At 37.3% G+C, this 20,158-nt stretch overlaps 4 protein-coding genes across 5 annotated transcripts; 2 read left to right on the plus strand and 2 right to left on the minus strand.

The window, feature by feature from the left end:
* Positions 1–15: 15 nt before the first annotated feature.
* LOC113698831 (xyloglucan O-acetyltransferase 3-like) lies at positions 16–4,329 on the minus strand. The gene is made up of 4 exons (XM_027218777.2): positions 4,177–4,329; positions 3,602–3,662; positions 2,007–2,314; positions 16–1,208 (listed from the first exon to the last, which is right to left on the minus strand). Exons 1-4 carry the CDS (start codon positions 4,327–4,329, stop codon positions 393–395), a joined length of 1,338 nt encoding a protein of 445 aa, XP_027074578.1. The 3' UTR covers positions 16–392.
* A 399-nt stretch (positions 4,330–4,728) lies between these two features.
* On the minus strand, positions 4,729–6,927 carry LOC113698833 (xyloglucan O-acetyltransferase 3-like). Its single transcript, XM_072056842.1, has 3 exons — positions 6,732–6,927; positions 6,294–6,577; positions 4,729–5,511 (listed from the first exon to the last, which is right to left on the minus strand). Exons 1-3 carry the CDS (start codon positions 6,925–6,927, stop codon positions 4,729–4,731), a joined length of 1,263 nt encoding a protein of 420 aa, XP_071912943.1.
* Positions 6,928–10,647: 3,720 nt separating this feature from the next.
* On the plus strand, positions 10,648–11,193 carry LOC113698834 (agamous-like MADS-box protein AGL62). Its single transcript, XM_072056843.1, has one exon. It carries the CDS (start codon positions 10,648–10,650, stop codon positions 11,191–11,193), a length of 546 nt encoding a protein of 181 aa, XP_071912944.1.
* A 3,322-nt stretch (positions 11,194–14,515) lies between these two features.
* Positions 14,516–19,422, plus strand: LOC113698281 (uncharacterized). 2 transcript variants are annotated; one of them, XM_072056947.1, is made up of 10 exons: positions 14,516–14,785; positions 14,891–15,099; positions 15,703–15,861; positions 16,270–16,329; positions 16,779–16,874; positions 17,372–17,464; positions 17,553–17,696; positions 18,480–18,587; positions 19,017–19,068; positions 19,155–19,422. In XM_072056947.1, exons 2-10 carry the CDS (start codon positions 15,001–15,003, stop codon positions 19,187–19,189), a joined length of 846 nt encoding a protein of 281 aa, XP_071913048.1. In that variant the 5' UTR covers positions 14,516–14,785; positions 14,891–15,000; the 3' UTR covers positions 19,190–19,422. The 2 variants fall into 2 exon arrangements, with proteins under 2 accessions (XP_071913048.1, XP_071913046.1); XM_072056945.1 differs by having other exon boundaries at positions 14,518–14,785; positions 14,969–15,099.
* The last annotated feature ends 736 nt before the right edge of the window (positions 19,423–20,158 follow it).

Here is a 20,158-nt window from a genome sequence, read left to right on the forward strand (position 1 = left end):
TTACTTTCTCAGCCAAATGGTATATTCTATTGGAAATTATGTCAGCGAGCAATTCCCCTTCTTTAGTCTGTGGTTTCATATAATCTTCTAATATTTTACATTTTAGAAAGTACTGAGTATTTTTGTCTTAAGAAGTGATTGGCCCCTGAGCATGACACGGTTCTGAAGAAATTCAGGTTCTTGAATAATAACTGGCTGTATATTTTAGCGGCACCATCAAATCCCTGCTTCGACATCTTTTATCTGTTATCAGTTTCTTTTAGGCCTAAAAAGATGAAATGGATGAGGGCGGTGGGATCTCTCAAGTCTCAACTGCTCGGCAGACTGCTGGTGGTTGATGAGTATACTGTGAAATACATTTGATTTAGCACATCTTTGATTCTATTTGCGTTTCACTTTCTTCCTATGAATCTTGAGCCATGCGTTCTAGAGCCGAGAGGATTGCGGGATTGTCTTCGGAGCACTTGAAGTAAAAAGTCGTTCCAAGCGTCAATGGGTCCTGGCAAACACCAGTGGATGCAGTCACTGTATCCCTTCATCCATTGGTTTCCCCAGTGTAACCCAGGGTGGCCATCAGGCCTCATAAGCATAGCTCTTGTAACATCAAGAATATCAAATACATTCCCTTTTTTCTCTCCCAATTTGCGTGCACTGTCGATCTCTGCCAATTGAATCCCCCTATAATACCAATCCAGGCCACCACCATCCTTAATCTCCTCTGGGGCCAATGGGCTCGTTCTAGTGCAGGTCCCTCCAGCGTTCCATCCGCCATTCTCAAACTGGGATGGTGAGAATGTTCTTAATATAGTCACTATCCTCGGGCAGCTGTTGCAGTCGTTTATGTACTTGAGAGCAAGTCTAAAAGCTTTTTGGATGGCAAAGCCGGGACCAAGGTCCGTCACATTAGTTTCCTGGCAGTAAATACAACCAACAAAACGACCGCCTTCATACAGGTAGTTGGGTCTGAAGAACCACTGGCCATCCGAGATAATGGCGTAGTCGATGGCAGATAGTTTTTGCGCCCAACTGTCGTCAATCTTGTCAAGGTGCAAATGGAACCCGCCGGTTGCTGACCCATTTGCTATTATCTCCGAGGCTGAGACGAGGAATTGGGTCCAGAGGACCATGATGGTGAAGTTGTGACGAGGAAAGTGGCATGTTGCGGTTCGGTCTTCCGCATCCCTGTATACTTGGGTTGGCGTTTCTTCCTGCAAAATGGAGTTCCTTAAAAGCTAAAATTATTCTTAGATTTATAGCGGTGCAGCTCGTTATCGCATATTAGAAAGTCGGGAAATCCTCTGTAAAAGATTGATCTTCGTCATCAAGGTCTACAGATAGACATACAAGTTTGCCGACACTAGGGGAAGATTTCATGGTGAGGAATGCTGCAAGAACCTGACATTGTTTTTGGCCAGTAGAAGAATCATAGGCAAATGAGGAATTGGTAAATATGCCTTCTTTTTTTTTCGGTTGGTTGAACTTTTGATTCATCAAAAACTCTTTTTTTTTCTTGAATCAAAGAAAAAACAGTAACTTTCTTTTTCCTTCGTATAACTCTTAATTGACTTTTTCACGTAACTTTCTTCTAATTAAATGTAGCCTATTAAGGGCGACTAAGGCCTGTTAGTTCGAATTTCAAATGTTTGGAGCCAAGAAATACTTTCACAGTAAGATATATTAAAACTTTCTCCGAGATTGAGTTAAATGGATGCTAGTTTGCAATTTAATTGTAGAGAGAATTATACTTTTGGTTCCAAATGTTTACACGCTGTTACGTAGCGACAATTTATTTTTAAAAAAAGAACTAAAAATCCGAAATAAATATTGTTGGCCATAGTTTATTAGTCTTTATGATCTGACGTGTTTGAATGTTTGATGTAGTTGCTGTCTTTTGTGCAGATATTAAAATAAAATTATTTTTTTTCATAAAAAGATGAAAAGATAAAAATAAAGTAAAATAATAAGAGTTGACACGTCTGAATGAGCCGAGGATTTCAACAACTAACCGCAGAGAGTAAACAGAGGAGCGATTCCATCTGATTCCTGGCAAGGGAGTCACCGATGAAAGCCATCGTCTTTCCTTGAACAATGTTCAGGAAGCTCCTGGCGTTGAAGACTGGAAGTTCGCATTGGTCTGGCTTCCATCTCCAGTGAAGGAAGTCCTTGTCCGTCCTCCCGTGCAATAAGCAGTCCCTCTGATAGGGCAGCGTTTTACAGCTAAAATTTGTATATAAAGGCCCTCTCACATCCCGAATCCAACGGCCCGTAAACAAGTCACATCTTTCATCATCTACAAAGCCCAACGACAGAGCGTCTTATATTTATAATTAGTGCTAGTGATACTACATTAATTGATTTTCACAAGCAGCAGAAGGAATGAAAGGGGAGGAAGGGAGTTCTTGTCAAGATTATAAAAGATGAAATGATCGATGGGTACCTAGCCTACCATTTCCGGGCTGAACTAAGGAGTTTCTTTGGTCATAATGGTGTCCATGTTTGGAGTTGAAGGCGAACCTGAGGGAACTGGAAGCACACAAGAAATAGAAACTGAGCAAGACGGTAAAACATAATGAGTAGATTAGAAAAGATGGTCGTCGGTTAACCAAGGTGAGAAGTTTCTCTTTGTCGATGAGGTAATGCTCATGAACACGTCGGCATACTTTTGAAGTTGGCTTCATCTTGAGTCTACTCTGGTCTCTCTCTGATGTGGTTTCTGTGTGCATACGAGAATCTAATTCGATCAAAGCTCATACAAATGTATGATGCGCAATTCGACAAGTCCTAAGTGCTGCCCCCGGTTTTTGTCTGTTCCAAAAATAGGGGCTTTCACAAGACTCCCTGCAGTTCATTAGTCTTTGAGCACCTTTTAATGTTTAGATGAATGGAGAAGTGAATTAGTGACAGAGGTCATGAAGCTGGAAGATCATGAATTCATGATAGATGTTGTATTTGGCCTTGAATTCTCGCGTTCAATGCCCTGACTTCTGGCGTTTTTGCCTTGCTGTCACTTTCCCGTCTCTCCCGTCCCCCTTGATGTCCATGTTTTCTTTCTTTTTAGCGTGATTGGAGCTGCTGTGGATCCGTAACTCGTAGTTGTAGGTGAACTAACCAGCTTAGCTAATGACTTTCTTTTCTTCTCTTCCATCGTGAATCATGCAAAGGCAAGAAAAGAAAAGATTCTGAACACTCATCCTTAATGAATCCATCTTCCACAAGCAACAAACTCTAGGCAACCCGATTCTTTTCTATGATGGGAAAATGCGCATAATGGCTTCTTATGGGCTTAGTTCTGTTACTTGGCCTCCACAGTGTACCTGAATCACTAATTTGAATCATAATTGCCCAACAAATGATTAGAAAATTGTGAGCAAAATTTTGTCTGCATCAATGATAAATTTGTGTACGCCAGAAGATTAAAGATGCTAATATTAGAAAAAGAAAAAAGGACTAGTTAGGAGTGTTAACTTTTCATGGAAAAGCCCAATGTAGGCTGGTGTTAAGTTTCACAACAAATATCGATCTGCACTATCTCAACTTATGCGACAATAATTTCAGGAAGGGTCAAGCGCCGCTTCTCCACTCATTGATTCATATTGAATACTGGGCATTTGTTTAGGTCTTTGCTTAGAGAATTTGCGAGCAGTGGGCATGTTCTTGGATATCTGTCCAAAGCGTGCTTAAAGATGAAGATGGGTGGTTAATCTTTTTACATGCTCCCAAGAAAGGCACCTCAAAAGGCGCCCTAACGACATCCTACGGTTAAGTATCCTATGTTGCAAGAGAGATAAGGAAGTAATCGTAATTAATTAATCTACCCGGGGAACGCGTTTATACGCATGTCAGAATCTCATTCGTTCTCTCCACTGAATGTAAAAATTGTCTTCTGATAAAACTGGCGCTGAAAAGGACTGAAGGCACTCGTCATTAATCCTTTGATCGGCCACCCGATTTTATCCTACAGTATACAATTTCTGAAGTGCAATTATTCATGTTACAGCTCCTGTTTCTATTGGATTCGCAAATTCAAGTTGATCATTTGATCTCTTTTTCAAGTCCTGAATAGCTATTCCATCTGTTCCTTTATTCCATGTTACTCGAAACAAAACTCTCTAGCTAGCTTTCCCCCCATCGTATGCTTGCACCGTTACACCCTGCCTTCCCCGAAATAGTAAAAACCTGTCCTCTGAATGCCTTGGCTCCTTCCACTACTGAACCTAACACAGATTTTGCTTTAGCAAGTTTTGAGCGGTAAGAATTGCATATTAAGCTACAACATGCGCCAAGAAAAAGGTGCATCTTATGTCGAACTTTTTCTTCCCCAAATTCCATCTTGTGAAAAGGCAAAATTGCTGATAATCATGGATAGATGTTAAGAAATTTCATTGCAGAACCTCATACCGTGGTTATTCTGATGAAACCGTCGGACATTTTTTTTCCCAACTTTGCTAGTAACAAAGTAACAGTGCATGATTATAATGCTGAAAGCACCCCCGCATGACCTAACTCCCAAAGAAGCTCTATGTATGGATGGATCACAGCTCTTAGCTGGTCCATCAAAGTGTTCGCTACCTAGTTCTATTAATAACAAATGAATCTATAACATGATAAACAACCTAACATGCTATGCCATGGCCATTCGTATCTGATTGATGAGTACTGAAAAATAACTTCCAATTAGTTATGATCTCTTTTATTCATATCCCTCCATCAAAATGATCTTGAACCATGTCATCTGGATCGAAGAGGAAAATGGGATTGTCTCCTGAGCACCTCAAGCAAAAATTCATTCCAAACATCAATAGGCCCTGGCATGCACCAATGGACACAATCACTGTATCCCTTCTTTTTGTTTCGCCAGTGTAATCCAGGGTGGCCATCAGGCCTCATCAGCATTGCCCCAGTGACATCTAGAACATCAAATCTATTCCCAATTTTCTCTCCCCGTTTGCGGGCACTCTCAATTTCTGCCATCTGGATGTTCCTGTACTCCATGTCTGTGCCACCAGCATCCTGAATCTCCTCCGGGGCTAATGGGCTTGTTCTGACACAGCTCCCCCCAGTCTTCCATGTCCCATTCTCAAACTGGGATGGCGAAATTGTTCTCAACAAAGTTAAAATCCCAAAGCAATTCTTGCAATCGTTTATGTAGTTAAAAGCGGTTCTAAATGCTCTTTGGATGGCAAAGCCCGGACCGAGGTCAGTCACATTAGGCTCCTGGCAGTAAATACATCCAATAAGATTGCCACCCTCGTATAGGTAATTCTGCCTGAGGAACCATTGGGCATCCGAAAAAATGGCATAATCTACGACTGGTAGTTTGGGCGCCCAATTATCATCAACCTTGTCCAGGTGCACGTCAAAACCGCCGGTTACTGACCCATTGACTATTGTCTGCGAGGAAGTGACAAGGAATCGGGACCAGAGGGACATCATTGTGAAGTTGTAATGAGGAAAATGCCATGTCCTGAATCGGTCTTTAGCGTCCTTGTATACGTCTTTTGGGGTTTCCTCCTGCAATTCATGGAGTTACTTAAATAGAAAATTAAGTTAAACTAGTAGAAATAAGAGATGTCCCAATCCAACATCAAACAATTCATCTTCTAAAAAACTTAAAAAAAAAAAATTTCATCTTCTCATCATTGTTTGTAAACCATTTCCAAACTTTGAGGGGGACGACTTTGTCATAGGAAACCATGCAAAGCTCGTAGAAATAAGAGATTAACTGGTTCAATAGACGTAAAATTTTTCTTACAGATTAAGTGGTTTAAATGGGTGTAAAATTTTTCATACTACACGAAATTTTTTACATGCAAATTAACATTTTTCTATTTTTTTTTTTTTTTTATGTTCAGGCACAATTCATCTTCCCAAAAGATATCACTGACAAAATACCAAACAATAAATTAGTTAAAAAGATGAAGTATTTACTAGGTAGCAAATAGTGTGTAAATGGGAGGAAATGGAAAATTGATGTACGTGCTGCTGGCTTCCAAAGTCGGAGCATCTTAACTTTACCAGTTCGATATTAGTGTTCAGCTGTTAAAAAAAAAAAAAAAAACTTACAGATATGATATGTGGACATGCTAAGAAAAATGGACGACGCAGGTATTTAACTCGAGAAAAGAATGTGTGAAGTCAGGTGGGATGAAAAATATTGGTCCATCCAAAACAATCCGAGATTGTGGCATAATTTTCTCTGTTTTTAATGTTGAAAAAACTATCAAGTGATAAAGTTGTGGTTACAGGATAGACATGTGTGAGTGAAGGCGAGAAGAATGTGTACAACAACAAACCGTAGACAGTAAACAGAGCAGCGATTCCATCTGATTCCGGGAAACTGAGTCACCTATGAAAGCCATTGTTTTTCCCCGTGCGATGCTTAGGAAGCTCCTGGGATCGAAGACGGGAAGTTCACATTCGTCGGGCTTCCATCTCCAATGAAGGAAATCCTTATCCATCCTCTCATGCAAGAAACAATTCTTCTTGTCCGGGATCGTTTTACAGCTGAAATTCGTGTACAATGGACCTTTCTCGTCCCAAATCCAACGACCCTTAAACAAGTTACATTTTGCATCTTCTGCCAAAAAAAAAAAAATAATAATAATAATAATAATACGACAGCAGAAGTGAGTTTGGATGTGTCTAAAATTCTGAATTAAATAGTGCGATCAGATTCTTTCGTGATGAGACGATGGATTATACTGTATACAAGGAGCTGCTTAATTAATTACCTTTGGCAGGAGGATGTAGCGAGGATGATGAGTTGCTTGGGACATAGCCTGCATTTTTGGCGGTGAAGTTGATGGAATCGGGGGCATGCAGTGCGTAGAATATGAGCAATATCGTAAAGCACACAGAGCAGATCAACAGCAGCAGTGGTCGGTTAAGCAATATGAAAATTTTCTCTTGTTGACGAAACAATAGCATTGCTGAATATTTGCTCTAAACTTTGAGGATGGCTTCATCTGATGCCTAGACTCTTTAATTCGGGTGGAGGAGATATCTTGAGAGACTTTACGCGTTAAATAGGTATTAAAAGGATTGGAAAATAACAAGACTATATTAGAGACCATCCGTAACAATTTGATAGTATCCCAACACACTTAGAAGTATTTGATTGACCTCCCAACTTAATCTTATCTTTATCCGTATATCTAATATATCAGGTAGTTTCACCCTCTATAAAATAGACACTCACGGGTTCTTAAGATCTCAAAAGCCCTTGCTCAATCGATTCATGTAGTTGTATTAACATTTGCATATTTGCAACTTCAGATAGATGTAAATGTAAAAAAGGAAAGTGATGTTGTTTTGCAAATTGCTCAGCATTTTGCATCCCATAATCTTTGAAATTATTACATTCATCCCTGCAATCGCCTCAGGTGAAGCTAAAAACACTTTCCACCCCACTAAAAAAGGTTGTTTGACCTATTCAAAACTTAAAGATTTGTCAACAATAGAACAATACTATATTTATGGCCCTATTTTTGTGTTTCACAACTATATTTATTTATTTATTTGTTTGTTTCTGTTCATGTAAAGTACGAGAGAAATGAGAAATAAAGTAACTGAAGCTCCGAATGCCGTGATTTTTCAAATTCTGACTTTTTTTGTTTACAATAATGTTTTCATCTTTCACGCCCATGAAAAAGTCAGTCTATTTCAAGTAAATTTTCTATATGATATTGAAGTTTAATTTCATCTATTGCTGAACTTTTTTGCTCAAATGTATGGGTTTTAAATGCTAATTGCCTCCAACACTATGGAGGATTTTATTTGTAGAAATGGTTTAAAGAATAGTATATTTGTTTCTACTGTCTCTCATGGTAAATAGAAGTGACTATTAGTTACAACATAAATCCTTATTGACTTTCACTCCCTCACTTTTAAAATGGTTCCAATTTAGTACTTTTTTCCTTGGTCTGTAAAATGTTCATTTTTTAATAGTCTAATGATATTAAGGGCACTAAAATTGTCTCTCTCCTCTGACATGAATTTTCTAATATTAATTTTGGTTAGAAGAGTTGACAATGTTACCAAAATGTCAATTCAAGGGGTGCTAAGTGAGATTTTAAAAATTTCAAGGGAATTAAGTGATATTTCGTGAAACCTCAAGGGAGGTTTCTGAAATTATTCCTTCCTCAAATAGTCAAATTCTTTATAATTGCATTTCAACACATACGAAAACAATTGCTATTTTCTTTTCTTGGTTTGTAGATAAATGTATTGTAGTAATTCAATATATGTAAAATAAAAAGGTAATTGAGAAAAATATATCTACGAAAATTGTAAATTTTTTTTTTAAAAAAATGGCAATCCAAATAAGGCATTTACCCTTTCATCGCACCATCTTTGGTGCACTCAAAACTTTTCCAAAATAAACATGCTTTTGTTGCGTAGAATATTAATAAAAAAAAAAGGTTGGCTATGTCCATCTATTCTACTTTTAAAAACTATCGTGTTGAGACAATTAAAATTGTGGTTTAGTATAGTACTTTTAATCTTTTTTCAGCAACTGAAATTAACACACGCACCCACACAATTAGAACAAGCACAGGAGTTAATGAAAGTGTCGACCCGAAGGCAATTTAAAAGGGACCTACAAGGAAACCACGTTCAATCAATTGGTGACAGAACGATGCCTTTGTGGACTTTAAACCAAGATCCCATGATCTTTCGACGTGGGATGGTGATCCAACCCCTCCGGTGCACACCCTCACCATATAAATGGTCTGTTTTTTTCAGCAATTGAAATTAACACACGCATCCACACAATTAGAACAAGCACAGGAGTTAACGAAAACGTCAACCCGAAGGCAATCTAAGGAGAATCCACAAGGAAACCACGTTCAGCCAATTGGTGACAGAACAAAACCTCTGTGGACCTTAAACTCAGAGTAAAAACCCCACGATCTTTCGACATACGACATACGGTGTAGAAAATAAAATTCACACTTTTAGTAAATTAAAAAATAAAAAATCATTTATACAACAAAATAATATAAGTGTAAGTTAAAACATATAGCAAGTCGTACTTGTCCCAACTCCAAAGTTCCAAAAAAAAAAGTCAATATTCAATAGTGCGGCGTTTATGCCACGTCAGATATTGCTACCGGATTCTAGAATTTTTTTAAAAAAAAAATTTGGAAAGTTGAAATAAGTAACAGGAAGTACAAAATGCGGACGAAAAGGAAAAATAAGTTGCTCTTTTTCTGGCCTACCGGAACCCACAATTTAGGAACTCATCAGAGAGAGTTTCTTAGACAGAAATTTGACGAAAAATGGAATGCCCAAAATTACTCTAAAAATTCCGCAGGGAAAGTCTTAGGAGGATGTTCCTAGAAAAAAAAAAATTTTGCGCGGCTAGTAAAGCAAATATACAGTGCAGTGTCTGTGCCATGTCAGATCGATCATGCTTAGGGATGGCAATGGGGGCGGGTGCTCGCGGGTGCCCGCCCCGCGGGGGGCTCACGGGGCGGGGGGGAATTTTTTCCCCCCGCTTAGAAACGGGGCGGGGGTATACTCCCCCGCCCCGCCACCGGCAAAAAAAAAAATTATATATATATATGACTATATATTATATGTAAGTTAATTAGTTATAAACTTATGATAATGATATTATTAGTTAGATGTATTATATAATGTATATTAGTTTATGTAATATAATTGATATTATCAATTATATGAATAATTATACATGTCTACTAATAGAATTTATTATTTAGTTATACTAAATTTACTAATACATTTATACTAAATTTCTAATTACACTTAATAGAATAACACTTTTTTCTCAAAAAAAAGCACAAACACAATGATGAATTAGTGATTGCATTTGTACTAAAAGTGAAAATTTGATTATTTTAGTTATATTTATTTCATCATATTGGATTGTATTCAAATAACTTCTGTTTGATTGTTTTTATGAGTTTCAATTGTAAAATTACAATGAATAATAATTTGGTAATGTATTGATATTTTAGTACTTGATTATTTATTAAAATTTAATTATAATAAAATTATATAAAAAATTTTATTAACCCCGCGGGGGAGACGGGGCGGGGGGGGGGGGAGGCGGGGGACGGGACATGGGATGGGGGGAACTAATAGGCAACGGGGCGGGGGACAGGGGAGGGGTCCCCCGCCCCATTGCCATCCCTAATCATGCTCCGACGAGGGAAAATTCTTAAGTTTCGGAAATTAAAGTTAGTACGAGAAAAAGGAAGTACTTCCAAGTACGAGAATTCTTAAGTTTTGGAAAATTAAAGTTGCTCTTTTTAAAAAAAAAAAAAAAAACCTAGCTAGAGGAATCTACAATTTAAGAAACTCATTAAAAAGAAACTTATTAATATGCCTCCTCTTTTTACCCGGAGGAATCCACGATTTTGGAAGCTTATTAGTGATAGTTTCTTAATTTTTCCTTAAAAAGGTGCAAATTTAACCAAAACGAAAAAAGAAAAACTGAAAAGCTCAGAATATGTTAAAGATTCTGCAGAGAAATTATCGACCATAGTCGGTGAACTTGCAGAATTATATATACCCACGTACATTGCTGGCGAGGTACGTAGTTTTCTGTTTTCCTTCAAATCTTGAGCAAACTGTTTTCTCTGTCCCGAAAGCTTATACTACTATTACCCTTGTTCAGCAATGGAAGCCACAGTGAAGAGAAAAGGCGGCTCTGGTCGAAAGAAGATTGAAATCAAGAAAATCGAGAACAAGAACTACCTGCAAGCCACGTTTTCAAAACGTCGTACGAGTTTGTTCAGGAAGGCTGCGGAACTCAGTGCTACCTGTGGAGCTGACGTTGCCGTGATTGTTCAATCTCCAGGAGGAAACGTCTTCGCCGCTGGCGGCCGGTCCTCCGTCGCCACCATCGTTGATCGTTATCTTGCGGCAACCTCATCAACCCCTAACAACGCTGATCAGTTTCCGCAAGCTGACGGTGGTGGTCAAGAACGTGATCAGGATGAGGAACAGTATGCGCAGATTCTCAAAGAGATTGAGGCTGAAAAGATAAAAGAGAAAAGTTTAATGGAAAGTCAGGGCGGCGAAGGATTTTGGTGGGAAAGGGGCTTTGATGATCTTGACGTGAATGAACTTGAAGAATATGTCGCTGCCATGGAAACTTTGAGGAAGAATGTATCGGCCAAGGCAGAAGAGAAGGCCAAGGCTAATAATATTGCTGCTTCCTAGTGGCACCGGGCTTCCAGTCCATGACTGCAAGTCCAACTAATTTTCTATGTGAACTTTGATATTCCTGATTGCAGCTGGTCAATTAGATACTACTATATTACTAGATTAGAAGAATTTATAATTTTTTAAATTTAATTTTACTTTGTGTTTTGAAAGTGAATAAATATTTATCTCGAATTATCAACTGACTTCTTGTTGAGAAATTCGAGAAACATAGTGGAAAAAAAAAAGAATTACTATCCTTTCCTAATTGTTTTATTTATCTCTCTATTGAAGGCTTTCTCTGTTTGCACTGGTGGTTCATGAAGATTGACAATGGGTTTAATCTTAACTCGCATCCGAAGCACATCACAATTTGGGCTACTATATTTTTGTTCTTAATTTCCTGACATGAGTACTAGCAAGAATTATATACTGCATGGGTTTCTTTGGAAGTAAGGGGAGAACTAACTCTATTGACAAGATGAAGACATCAAGGGAAATCAACAAAAAGAAAGCATGTGCCATTTGTTCATTAAATGCATCCTAGCTAAGGATGGCAATGGGGCGGGTGCCTGCCGGGGTAGAAATGGGGCGGGGATAGGGGCAAAATATTTTCCCCCGTCTTAAAATGGGGTGGGGATGGGGAAACATACACGGGCTCCATCCCCCGCCCCGTTCCCTGCATACAATAAAATAAATAAATAAATATATATATATATATATAATACAATCCTAAATTTCTCAAAGTTACACCATTACTTACAAGTACAACACTAGTCAATGTCAACGGGCGCCGCAACAACTGAAGAAATTTTTTGGACTATTGTTGATTTGTTTCTAACGTCCCCCCAAGACTAAGTAATCCAATTCCAACCAGTTTTGCTCATAACCTTTTTTTATTTCAATCGGCTCCCTTAGAGACGGCAATGGGGTCACCCGCCCCGCGGGAGGCTAATGGGGAGGGGGTTGGGCAGGGGCGGGGGGAAATTTTTTCCCCCCGCTTAGAAACGGGGCGGGGGTACATACTCCGCCCCGCCACCTGCTTTAAAAAATTAATATATAAAAAAATATATATAATTATATATAATTTATAATTTAATTAGTTACAAACTTATGATAATGATATTATTAGTTATATGTATTATATAATGTCTATTAGTATATATAATATAATTGATATTATTAATTATACTAATAATTATATATGTGTACTAATACAAATTATTAATTGGTTATACTAAATTTACTAATACATTTATACTAAATCCCTAATTACACTTAATACAATAACATTTTTTTCTTAAAAAAAACACAAGCACAATAATGAATTAGTGATTGTATTTGTGCTAAAAGTGAAAACTTGACTACTTTAGTTATATTTATTTCATCATGTTGGATTGTATTCAAATAATTTTTATTTGATTATTTTTATAAGTTTCAATTGTAAAATTATAATGAATAATAATTTGATGATGTGTTGATATTTTAATATTTGATTATTTGCTAAAATTTAACATAATAAAATTATATAATAAATTTTTATTAGCCCCGCGGGTATCCCCGGGGGAAACGGGACGGGGTGGGGACGGGGCGGCGGGAGCGGGGGATGGGGTTGGGGCGGGGGCGGGGGCGGGGGGAGTATGTAGGCAGCGGGGCAGGGGATGGGGGAGGGGTCCCCCGCCCATTGACATCCCTAGGTTCCCTTTTTCTGCACTGAATGTAACTTGACTTATTATGTTTTATTTCCATCTTGACAGCTTTTTAATCTTATTTAGCATTATTTACAATCGTATTATTGTAAATAAACATTTATGATAAGTTGATTTCTTCCCCCGCATTGATTGGGATTCACGTATAAATCTATGCGCGCCCCGTAGTATATTGTACTTTTTTTATTTTAAATTTCTCAAGTGACGACATAATTAATTTTATCTTACTCTAAAAGGGAGGGGGAGCTTAAGTGTATGAGACGCTAGAGAGGAAAAACCCAACTGGATTATGTGCAAAAATTCGAAAACTCGACCTAAAGCTAAATAGACTTTTAAATGTCTCATTGGCGGCCAATGTTACATTGTGCTCCTAATAAAGGTTTACTCTTTATATGATTGACTATTCATGTATGGGTCGAAATTGATAACCTTTTCAATTAGGCTATGTGAGCTGAGTGTTGACGTGTTCAATATTAACTCACATAAAATTAGGAGCGTAAACGAGTTTAAACAAGTTGAACATTTAATGTTCAAACTTATTTGATTATTTTTGCGAGTTTAAAATTTTGTTCAAACTTGATTTGTTTACTTCTCGAGTCGAGCTCGAGTGAATTTTTTTCGAGTCGAACTTGAGGCCTTAAGTTTTTATATAAGTTTCATTTATATGCTAATTAAGCCAAGCTCAAACTAAATTTAAAAGTTTATCAAATACAAATTGCGTTTTAAACTTGATTTGATTAGCTAGTGAACTAAAATCGAATAAGCTCTTATAGAGTCGAGCTTGATTCGAATATCAAATAATTTGGTTCGTCTTTCAACTCTATATAAAATATCATTCATTTAAGTCTAAAATTAGCTCAGCTATGCTCACATTTTTATAGCTCATGCTCGTTTGACAAAAAGAAAAGGTTGAGTATTGGGCCTAATTGGAGCAGACTTAAATTCATGTCATGCATTTTTCATGTTCAAAAAATCCAGTTAAACTAAACAACCATTCAATCCATAAAATATCTAAATTTAAGTTGCAATATCCAATTTCATGAGAAAAAATAATATAGTTTATCATAACATCTATGAACTTATCAACTAGAGATTGCAAAAGAATAACTTTTCATAAAATTAGCCATCTAAATTTCAATTATTATATGTTGCTTCAATATATGTGCATGTGTGTATATTACATAAAATAGTAACTGAGTCCCTTAATATATATATATATATATATATATATATATATATAGGCAAAAACTTGGGTAAAATTGAGCCATTAGGTTTACAAAGATGGATCTACCCAAATATGTATTGTGTTGGTCGAGTTTTAAGTGGGTTGAATTCAGTGCAATCCAAATTCCGCTCAAATGCAAATCCAGGAAAATATTTTGAGCCAAACTCAGCAATGTTCATAGCATAAAGCTCAGCCCATTAAATTTAGGGCCGAGTGAGCTGAGTTTGTGCTAGCCCAATCCAATTGATAAGTCTAGAAATACATACAAAAAGGACATCATGCAGACAGCGGACGGAAGAGCAGGGGATGCTAAAGCCTAGACTAGTATGCATTGGACTCTGGTGCATGAAGCACATGGGCTTGAGGCAGTTACGAGGAACAAGAAGCTCATGCCACATTTTCACTTTCCCGCCAAAAGGCCCAGATGTTCTCTTCATCTCCCGTATCAGTTTATCCAAACAACCGCAAATAACACACACACACACACACTCCCGTATCAGTTTATAATTTTGATGCTTTACTGTTGTTGGTCCTCCTGATTATACTGGAGACTGTGTGACCCGAACAGACCTTCGGTCTTCAGCTTCGAAAGGGGAGGTTGCTGGTTTGAGAACTGAGAAGTGTAAACTCCTCGCTTGCCAGCTCATTCACCTCGATTTCCACTCTCATAATTAGGGTTTGTTTCTTCCTTTATTTCTTTCGAAAATGAAAAAGAAAGAAAGAAATTCAAGACCTCGTTGGTAGAATGCATGCTGATCGTTTCCGGAACTTTTATTTTTAGGTCAAATTTGATTCCTTTATTTAGGTCAAATTGGCTGCAACAAAGAGTAATTTTGTGGCTTGCTGGTGATTTGTACAGCGTTTTCGAGTAGAAATAAAATAAGGCGTCAAATGGGGGACGAAAGGGACGTCTTTTGGGTGGTACGAAAGGGGGATATGATTGGGGTTTACAAGAGCATGAGTGATCTCCAATCTCTGCTTCGCTCCTCGGTAATGTTATTCTCCGGCGATTATTCTTTTCCTTTTTCCACCCTTCTAATTTGAGTTATTCTTAGTAGTTCAGTTACTATTTATGGAGTTTAGTTAATTGTGTTTTTTTTTCCCTAATGGAGTTTTCTAACGGCTAATATATTGCTGTTAGTTTGTAAAATCTTTTAGCTGAGTGTTCACTCTAAGCTGTGGAGGACTAGAAATTGCAGTTTTTCGTGCGCTGTCCGGAAATTGGTTTTTGTTTTAGAAAATTAGGCTGCCTTGAGATGCAAGAGGAGTGGTTATTCTTGTTAAAGAATCTTCTTCGGCTGAGGTACTTATTCCAATTCCATTTAGATATAGAGAGAACGTAAGCTGAGGAGTATCCTGCCACTCGTGGACTTAAGAACGCAATATATTCTATAGATCTTTTCGGACATGCTGTTTCCTGCCCTTTTTGAAATGTGTGCTAACAAACTGGTTGTGTAACTTGTGTTGACCTCAACTTTTGCTGTACTTTATTTCTGGCCACTGAACTGTTTCTGCACTTTTCTTAGATGAAGTTAAATTTTTAGGAAAATGTAACTGATCTAATCCGTTGCTATAATTTTTCTATGTTTTCAGGTGAATGATCCTTCCATTAGTCTATGTAAGGGGTATTGCTTGTCTAAAGAAGCTGAGGAGTATCTTGCTTCTCGTGGACTTAAGAACGCAATATATTCTGTTGATGCTGCTGATGTTCAAGAAGATCTTTTTGGACATACTGTTTCTTGCCCTTTTCGGGTTAGATATTCTTATTTTTCGGTGCATTGAACTCTTCTATTCCCTATATCTTGTTAAAAGATTAGAGTTTCCTGACTTGTTCTAGTCTGATAGTGTATGTTGCTGAGGTCTGTGTTGATGAGTAAGTCCTTAATTTGGAATCCTGAACAGGGAATTTCTACCGAGATCAATCCCTTGGCATGTCTCTTTAATTAATATTCTGTGGATGCATGTTCTGATCCTGTTTCCAAGATGTAATTGCATTCTCAAGATCCTTTTTTAATATTTTTTTAGCATTCTCAAGTTCATTTTAGCACAATTGAGTTATGCCATTTGCTAGAAATGCAAGCATAAAGTAGTTATTTACTGCATAAAGCAATGCAAACATCTTAAAATTCTATCTGATTGTGCTCCGTCTGATTGTTTCAGCAACCGGCTCCCACAAAAGAGAAAGCGGCTGTCAAGAACTTTCCTCAAAAGGGTTTGCAGGTGAACTTCAAAATGAATGTAATACTGCATGCCTTTGTTTTGATGCTAGACTTTGGTATAGAAAAAATTTGGAGAAGTTTTATTAGGCGCCTAAGCTGTCAAGAATATGTTGACACTAGACTTTCCTTTAGTGTTGAGGTGGTGTAATAGTGTATTTAAGATAGCAGGGTCATCAACATAAGTTACAATAGCCCAAGCATGCAGTATTCCCAACTAAAAGTAGATGTTTGACCAATTAAAAACCGGAGTCTTTATCTTTTGGTTTGCTGTTTGTGAAGTGTTTCTTCTTAGTCTGGTAGGTTATCTTGTTTAACTTCTTTCCTGCACATTTTTTTTTCCTTATGACCTATTGATTGTTGACTTTGGTAGGGAAAAGTGCTAGTAGTTATTTGTTGGGGATATCATCACTGTAACGAGGTTTTTTTTATCTTTTCCTTTTTCATGCACAGGAGGTAGCTGGATCAGCTTCTTTCTCAGCCAATCCTCAACAAAAGCATCCCATAGTTGATAATTTCCTTAAAGTTCCTCCAGTTTCTTCTTATTGCGTAAGTTTTCATTATATTAAAAACCAGTTTCTAGAGTCACTTGTATGGACTGTTAACTGCATTTCACATGCTTTCAAAGGGCTCCTAGATTAGATTTGAAACCTGAAGCACTTGTAAGCTGCATTATGGCTTCAAATAAACTTTGCAGCTATTCATTTTCCTTTAGAAAACAGCAAGAAACTTAAGATCCTTCTCTGGCTTTTTCTCTGATATTGGTTATGGTTTTTACTTTGTGCTTATACGCATCTAACTAGATATGAAGACAGTTGCCCTAAGTTTACATTATGCATGAGCAACTTAATTGGAACTTAGATATCTGGCCTTTCTATGGATAAAGAAGTAACCATCCATCTAAAATCATCTTCAATGCTGATGCAGGAGGACTTTGTTTTCTGCAGAATGTGCTTCTTTATTAGTTGATAAATGCATATAATGTGAATCTAGTCTATACAAATTTCATGCATATTGAATAGGTTAAACTCTGATTACAAATACAGTGTTCCTGTATTGTTGAGTTTGACGGTGCTTCAAAGGGAAATCCTGGACTTGCTGGCGCAGGTGCTGTTGTACGAGCTGCAGACGGAAGTATGGTATGCCTAAAATGTTGATATTCATATTTTGTACATGGCTATTTTTTAAGTAAATTGTAGCTCACAAATCTGAATGACATTTTGGAAGGTCTTTCGATTGCGTGAAGGTGTGGGTGTTGCAACTAACAATGCTGCAGAATATCGAGGCGCAATTTTAGGTTTGAAGTTTGCTCTTGAAAAAGGGTTTAAGCACATACGTGTTCAAGGAGATTCCAAACTTGTCTGCATGCAGGTTAGTTCCATTCATGATACCTTGAAAACTATTTTGAACTTAGGATCATCCTGTTGCTCTACGCATTTGTTCTTTTTCTTTTATGGGTTTTTGATTCTTGTTTATGTCTTTCTGGTTCTCCTTTGCATTTTAAAGTGTAAATGGACTGTACTTTCTCATCAATTAGTGTTTTCTGAAATACAAGGAACCTCTGTACTGTTAACTCCTAGAGTGTTTTACCTGCTTGCTTGAGCTAAAAAATGTTGGAAAAGAGTTACCTTGTGGTTTTCCAATTATTAAGAATGCCTTGCTTGTCAACTCTTAAATGCACTAGCTCATGTGCTTGTCAGTTTTGAAGAATACCTTGCTTGTGTGTTCTTCTTCTGTTGTTCATGCATAGAAAAACTGCATTCTTACAACGTTTGTTTTGAGTTAGTGCTACTTGGTCTTGACAAATGTTGATTCAATGAAAAGTAAGGTCTTCTTTCCAAATATCCCTTGTGGCTTTTCTATACCTTGAATTTAGTTTGCACATAAACCTTGAGGAGCCAAATATATAGGTGTCTTGGTAAGCTATTTTTTTCTTGCCATTACTTAGTACCTGTTAAGCTTAAAGGAACTGGTGCTGTCCTGGATTGCTTTTGGTGTACTTGCTTTTATCTGATTTTAGTTTTGTGATTCAATATTGTTAAAGATTTTAAGCACGTTGTCACGTATCAGATTTGGTTTCATTTCGTTTATGTTTCCGGTGTGAGGACCTTGTAATTATTCTGTAAACTTACTTGATAGATTCTTATGGAACAGGTTCAGGGTCTTTGGAAATGCAAAAACCAGAACATGGCTGAGTTGTGCAAGGTGGCCAAGGAGCTGAAGGATCAGTTTCAGACTTTTGATATCAATCATATTGACAGAGTAAGAATGAGCATCTCTTGTAGATTATTGGAGCTCTCAGAAATGGATAAAGAAATTCATATCAGTCAATTTTGCTAAGATTTTATTTTATTTTTTTGTTGAGAGGCTAGCATATTTTTGTAGACATGATAATAATAGTCTCACCTACTGGTTTTACTGCTCCTGGATGAAAATCAATTTCAGAAAATCTATCATATTCTTCCTCTGAAATTTCTTTAGTTTGTACCTCAATGTAGGAGCAACAGGTTTTTCCTTTTGAACCTGTTGCTTGAATTGGACTCTTTATACGCTGTTCATTGGTGGTGTTAGATTTTAGATGAAAGAGTAGCTTTACCCTAAGATAGCATTGCATGATATCTGTTTCACGTCATCGCTATCTTTCTCTGTGCATCAACTGCATTCCGAGTTATTTTCTTGTCTATTTGCTAGGAGTTCAACACCGAAGCTGATGCCCAGGCAAATCTAGCTATATATTTGAAGAGTAAGACTCTGCAGGCCATTTCATGCTCTGCTTCTTATTTTCCTTTTGCATTTTAGAGCATGGCTAAGACATGGATTCCTTTGCAGGTGGAGAATTTCAAGTGGACCGTGACGTAAAATAGCTGAAACGCCTCTAGCAATCCAACCATTAAGCTTTGAAGGAGGGAATCAATCGTGCCAGACATCTTTTGTTGTTGCTGTTGTCTGGGTCAGAACAAAGAGCTGCTTATTGGTTTTGTGTCTGTACATTTTTAAGATGTTAGTTGTGAATGAGTTCTTATTATAATTCTATTGAGTTTATGGAATATTTATGCTAAAATAACTGATCTTATCAGGGGGACTCCGGTTTTGCTCAGCTCAGGGTATTCATTTTTTTTCTTTCCCTTTTTGGATTTTGGGGCCGAGGTATCTACAGCTTATAGGCTCCTTCCATTTATATGGGTTTGGATGCTTTGGGAAGAGGGAAAGACGATAAAAAATAAAAATTGAAATTGAAGGTTTCAACTGACAGTTGTCTTAGTTTGGGGGGCTAGGGGCTAAACAGAAATTAATCCAATTACATGTATAATACGCGAATGGTTTATGTTTTTCAATGTTCTACTCCAGTTTTTTGGGTTTCCAAGGATGATGAACTCGTTGGGAAAAAGATGTGATGTATGTCTAGGGAGAAAAAAACTCAGAAAAAAAAAAAAACAGTACGTGGCATAGGAGCACTAGTAGGCCGCGGCCCGGTACAACACATCCGGGTAAGGTTTGGATGGTTGTACCGGATGTGTTGTAACGGTGGGCGACATGTAAGAATTTTTATTAAACATTTATAGTTTTCGAGCTGTGTTTTGATTTGCAGTGATTATTAAGGTGGGTGCAAGTCGAGTATCGTTCCGTTCATTATTTGTCCCATCCGATCTATATCTTATGGGTCAGTCATTTTTTGATCTTTACCTTTGATATATTTGCGGGTATTCGGTTATAAGGTATCTGCATATGGGGTGGGTACTTGTCCGGTTCCATTTATTAATTTTTTTTAAAAAATAATTTATATTAATTTAATTTTATATTTTACATATTCATCCAAAATTGAATACATATTT

The sequence above is a fragment of the Coffea arabica genome, chromosome 7c (assembly GCF_036785885.1).
Source record: "Coffea arabica cultivar ET-39 chromosome 7c, Coffea Arabica ET-39 HiFi, whole genome shotgun sequence".
Classification (NCBI taxonomy): domain Eukaryota; kingdom Viridiplantae; phylum Streptophyta; class Magnoliopsida; order Gentianales; family Rubiaceae; genus Coffea; species Coffea arabica.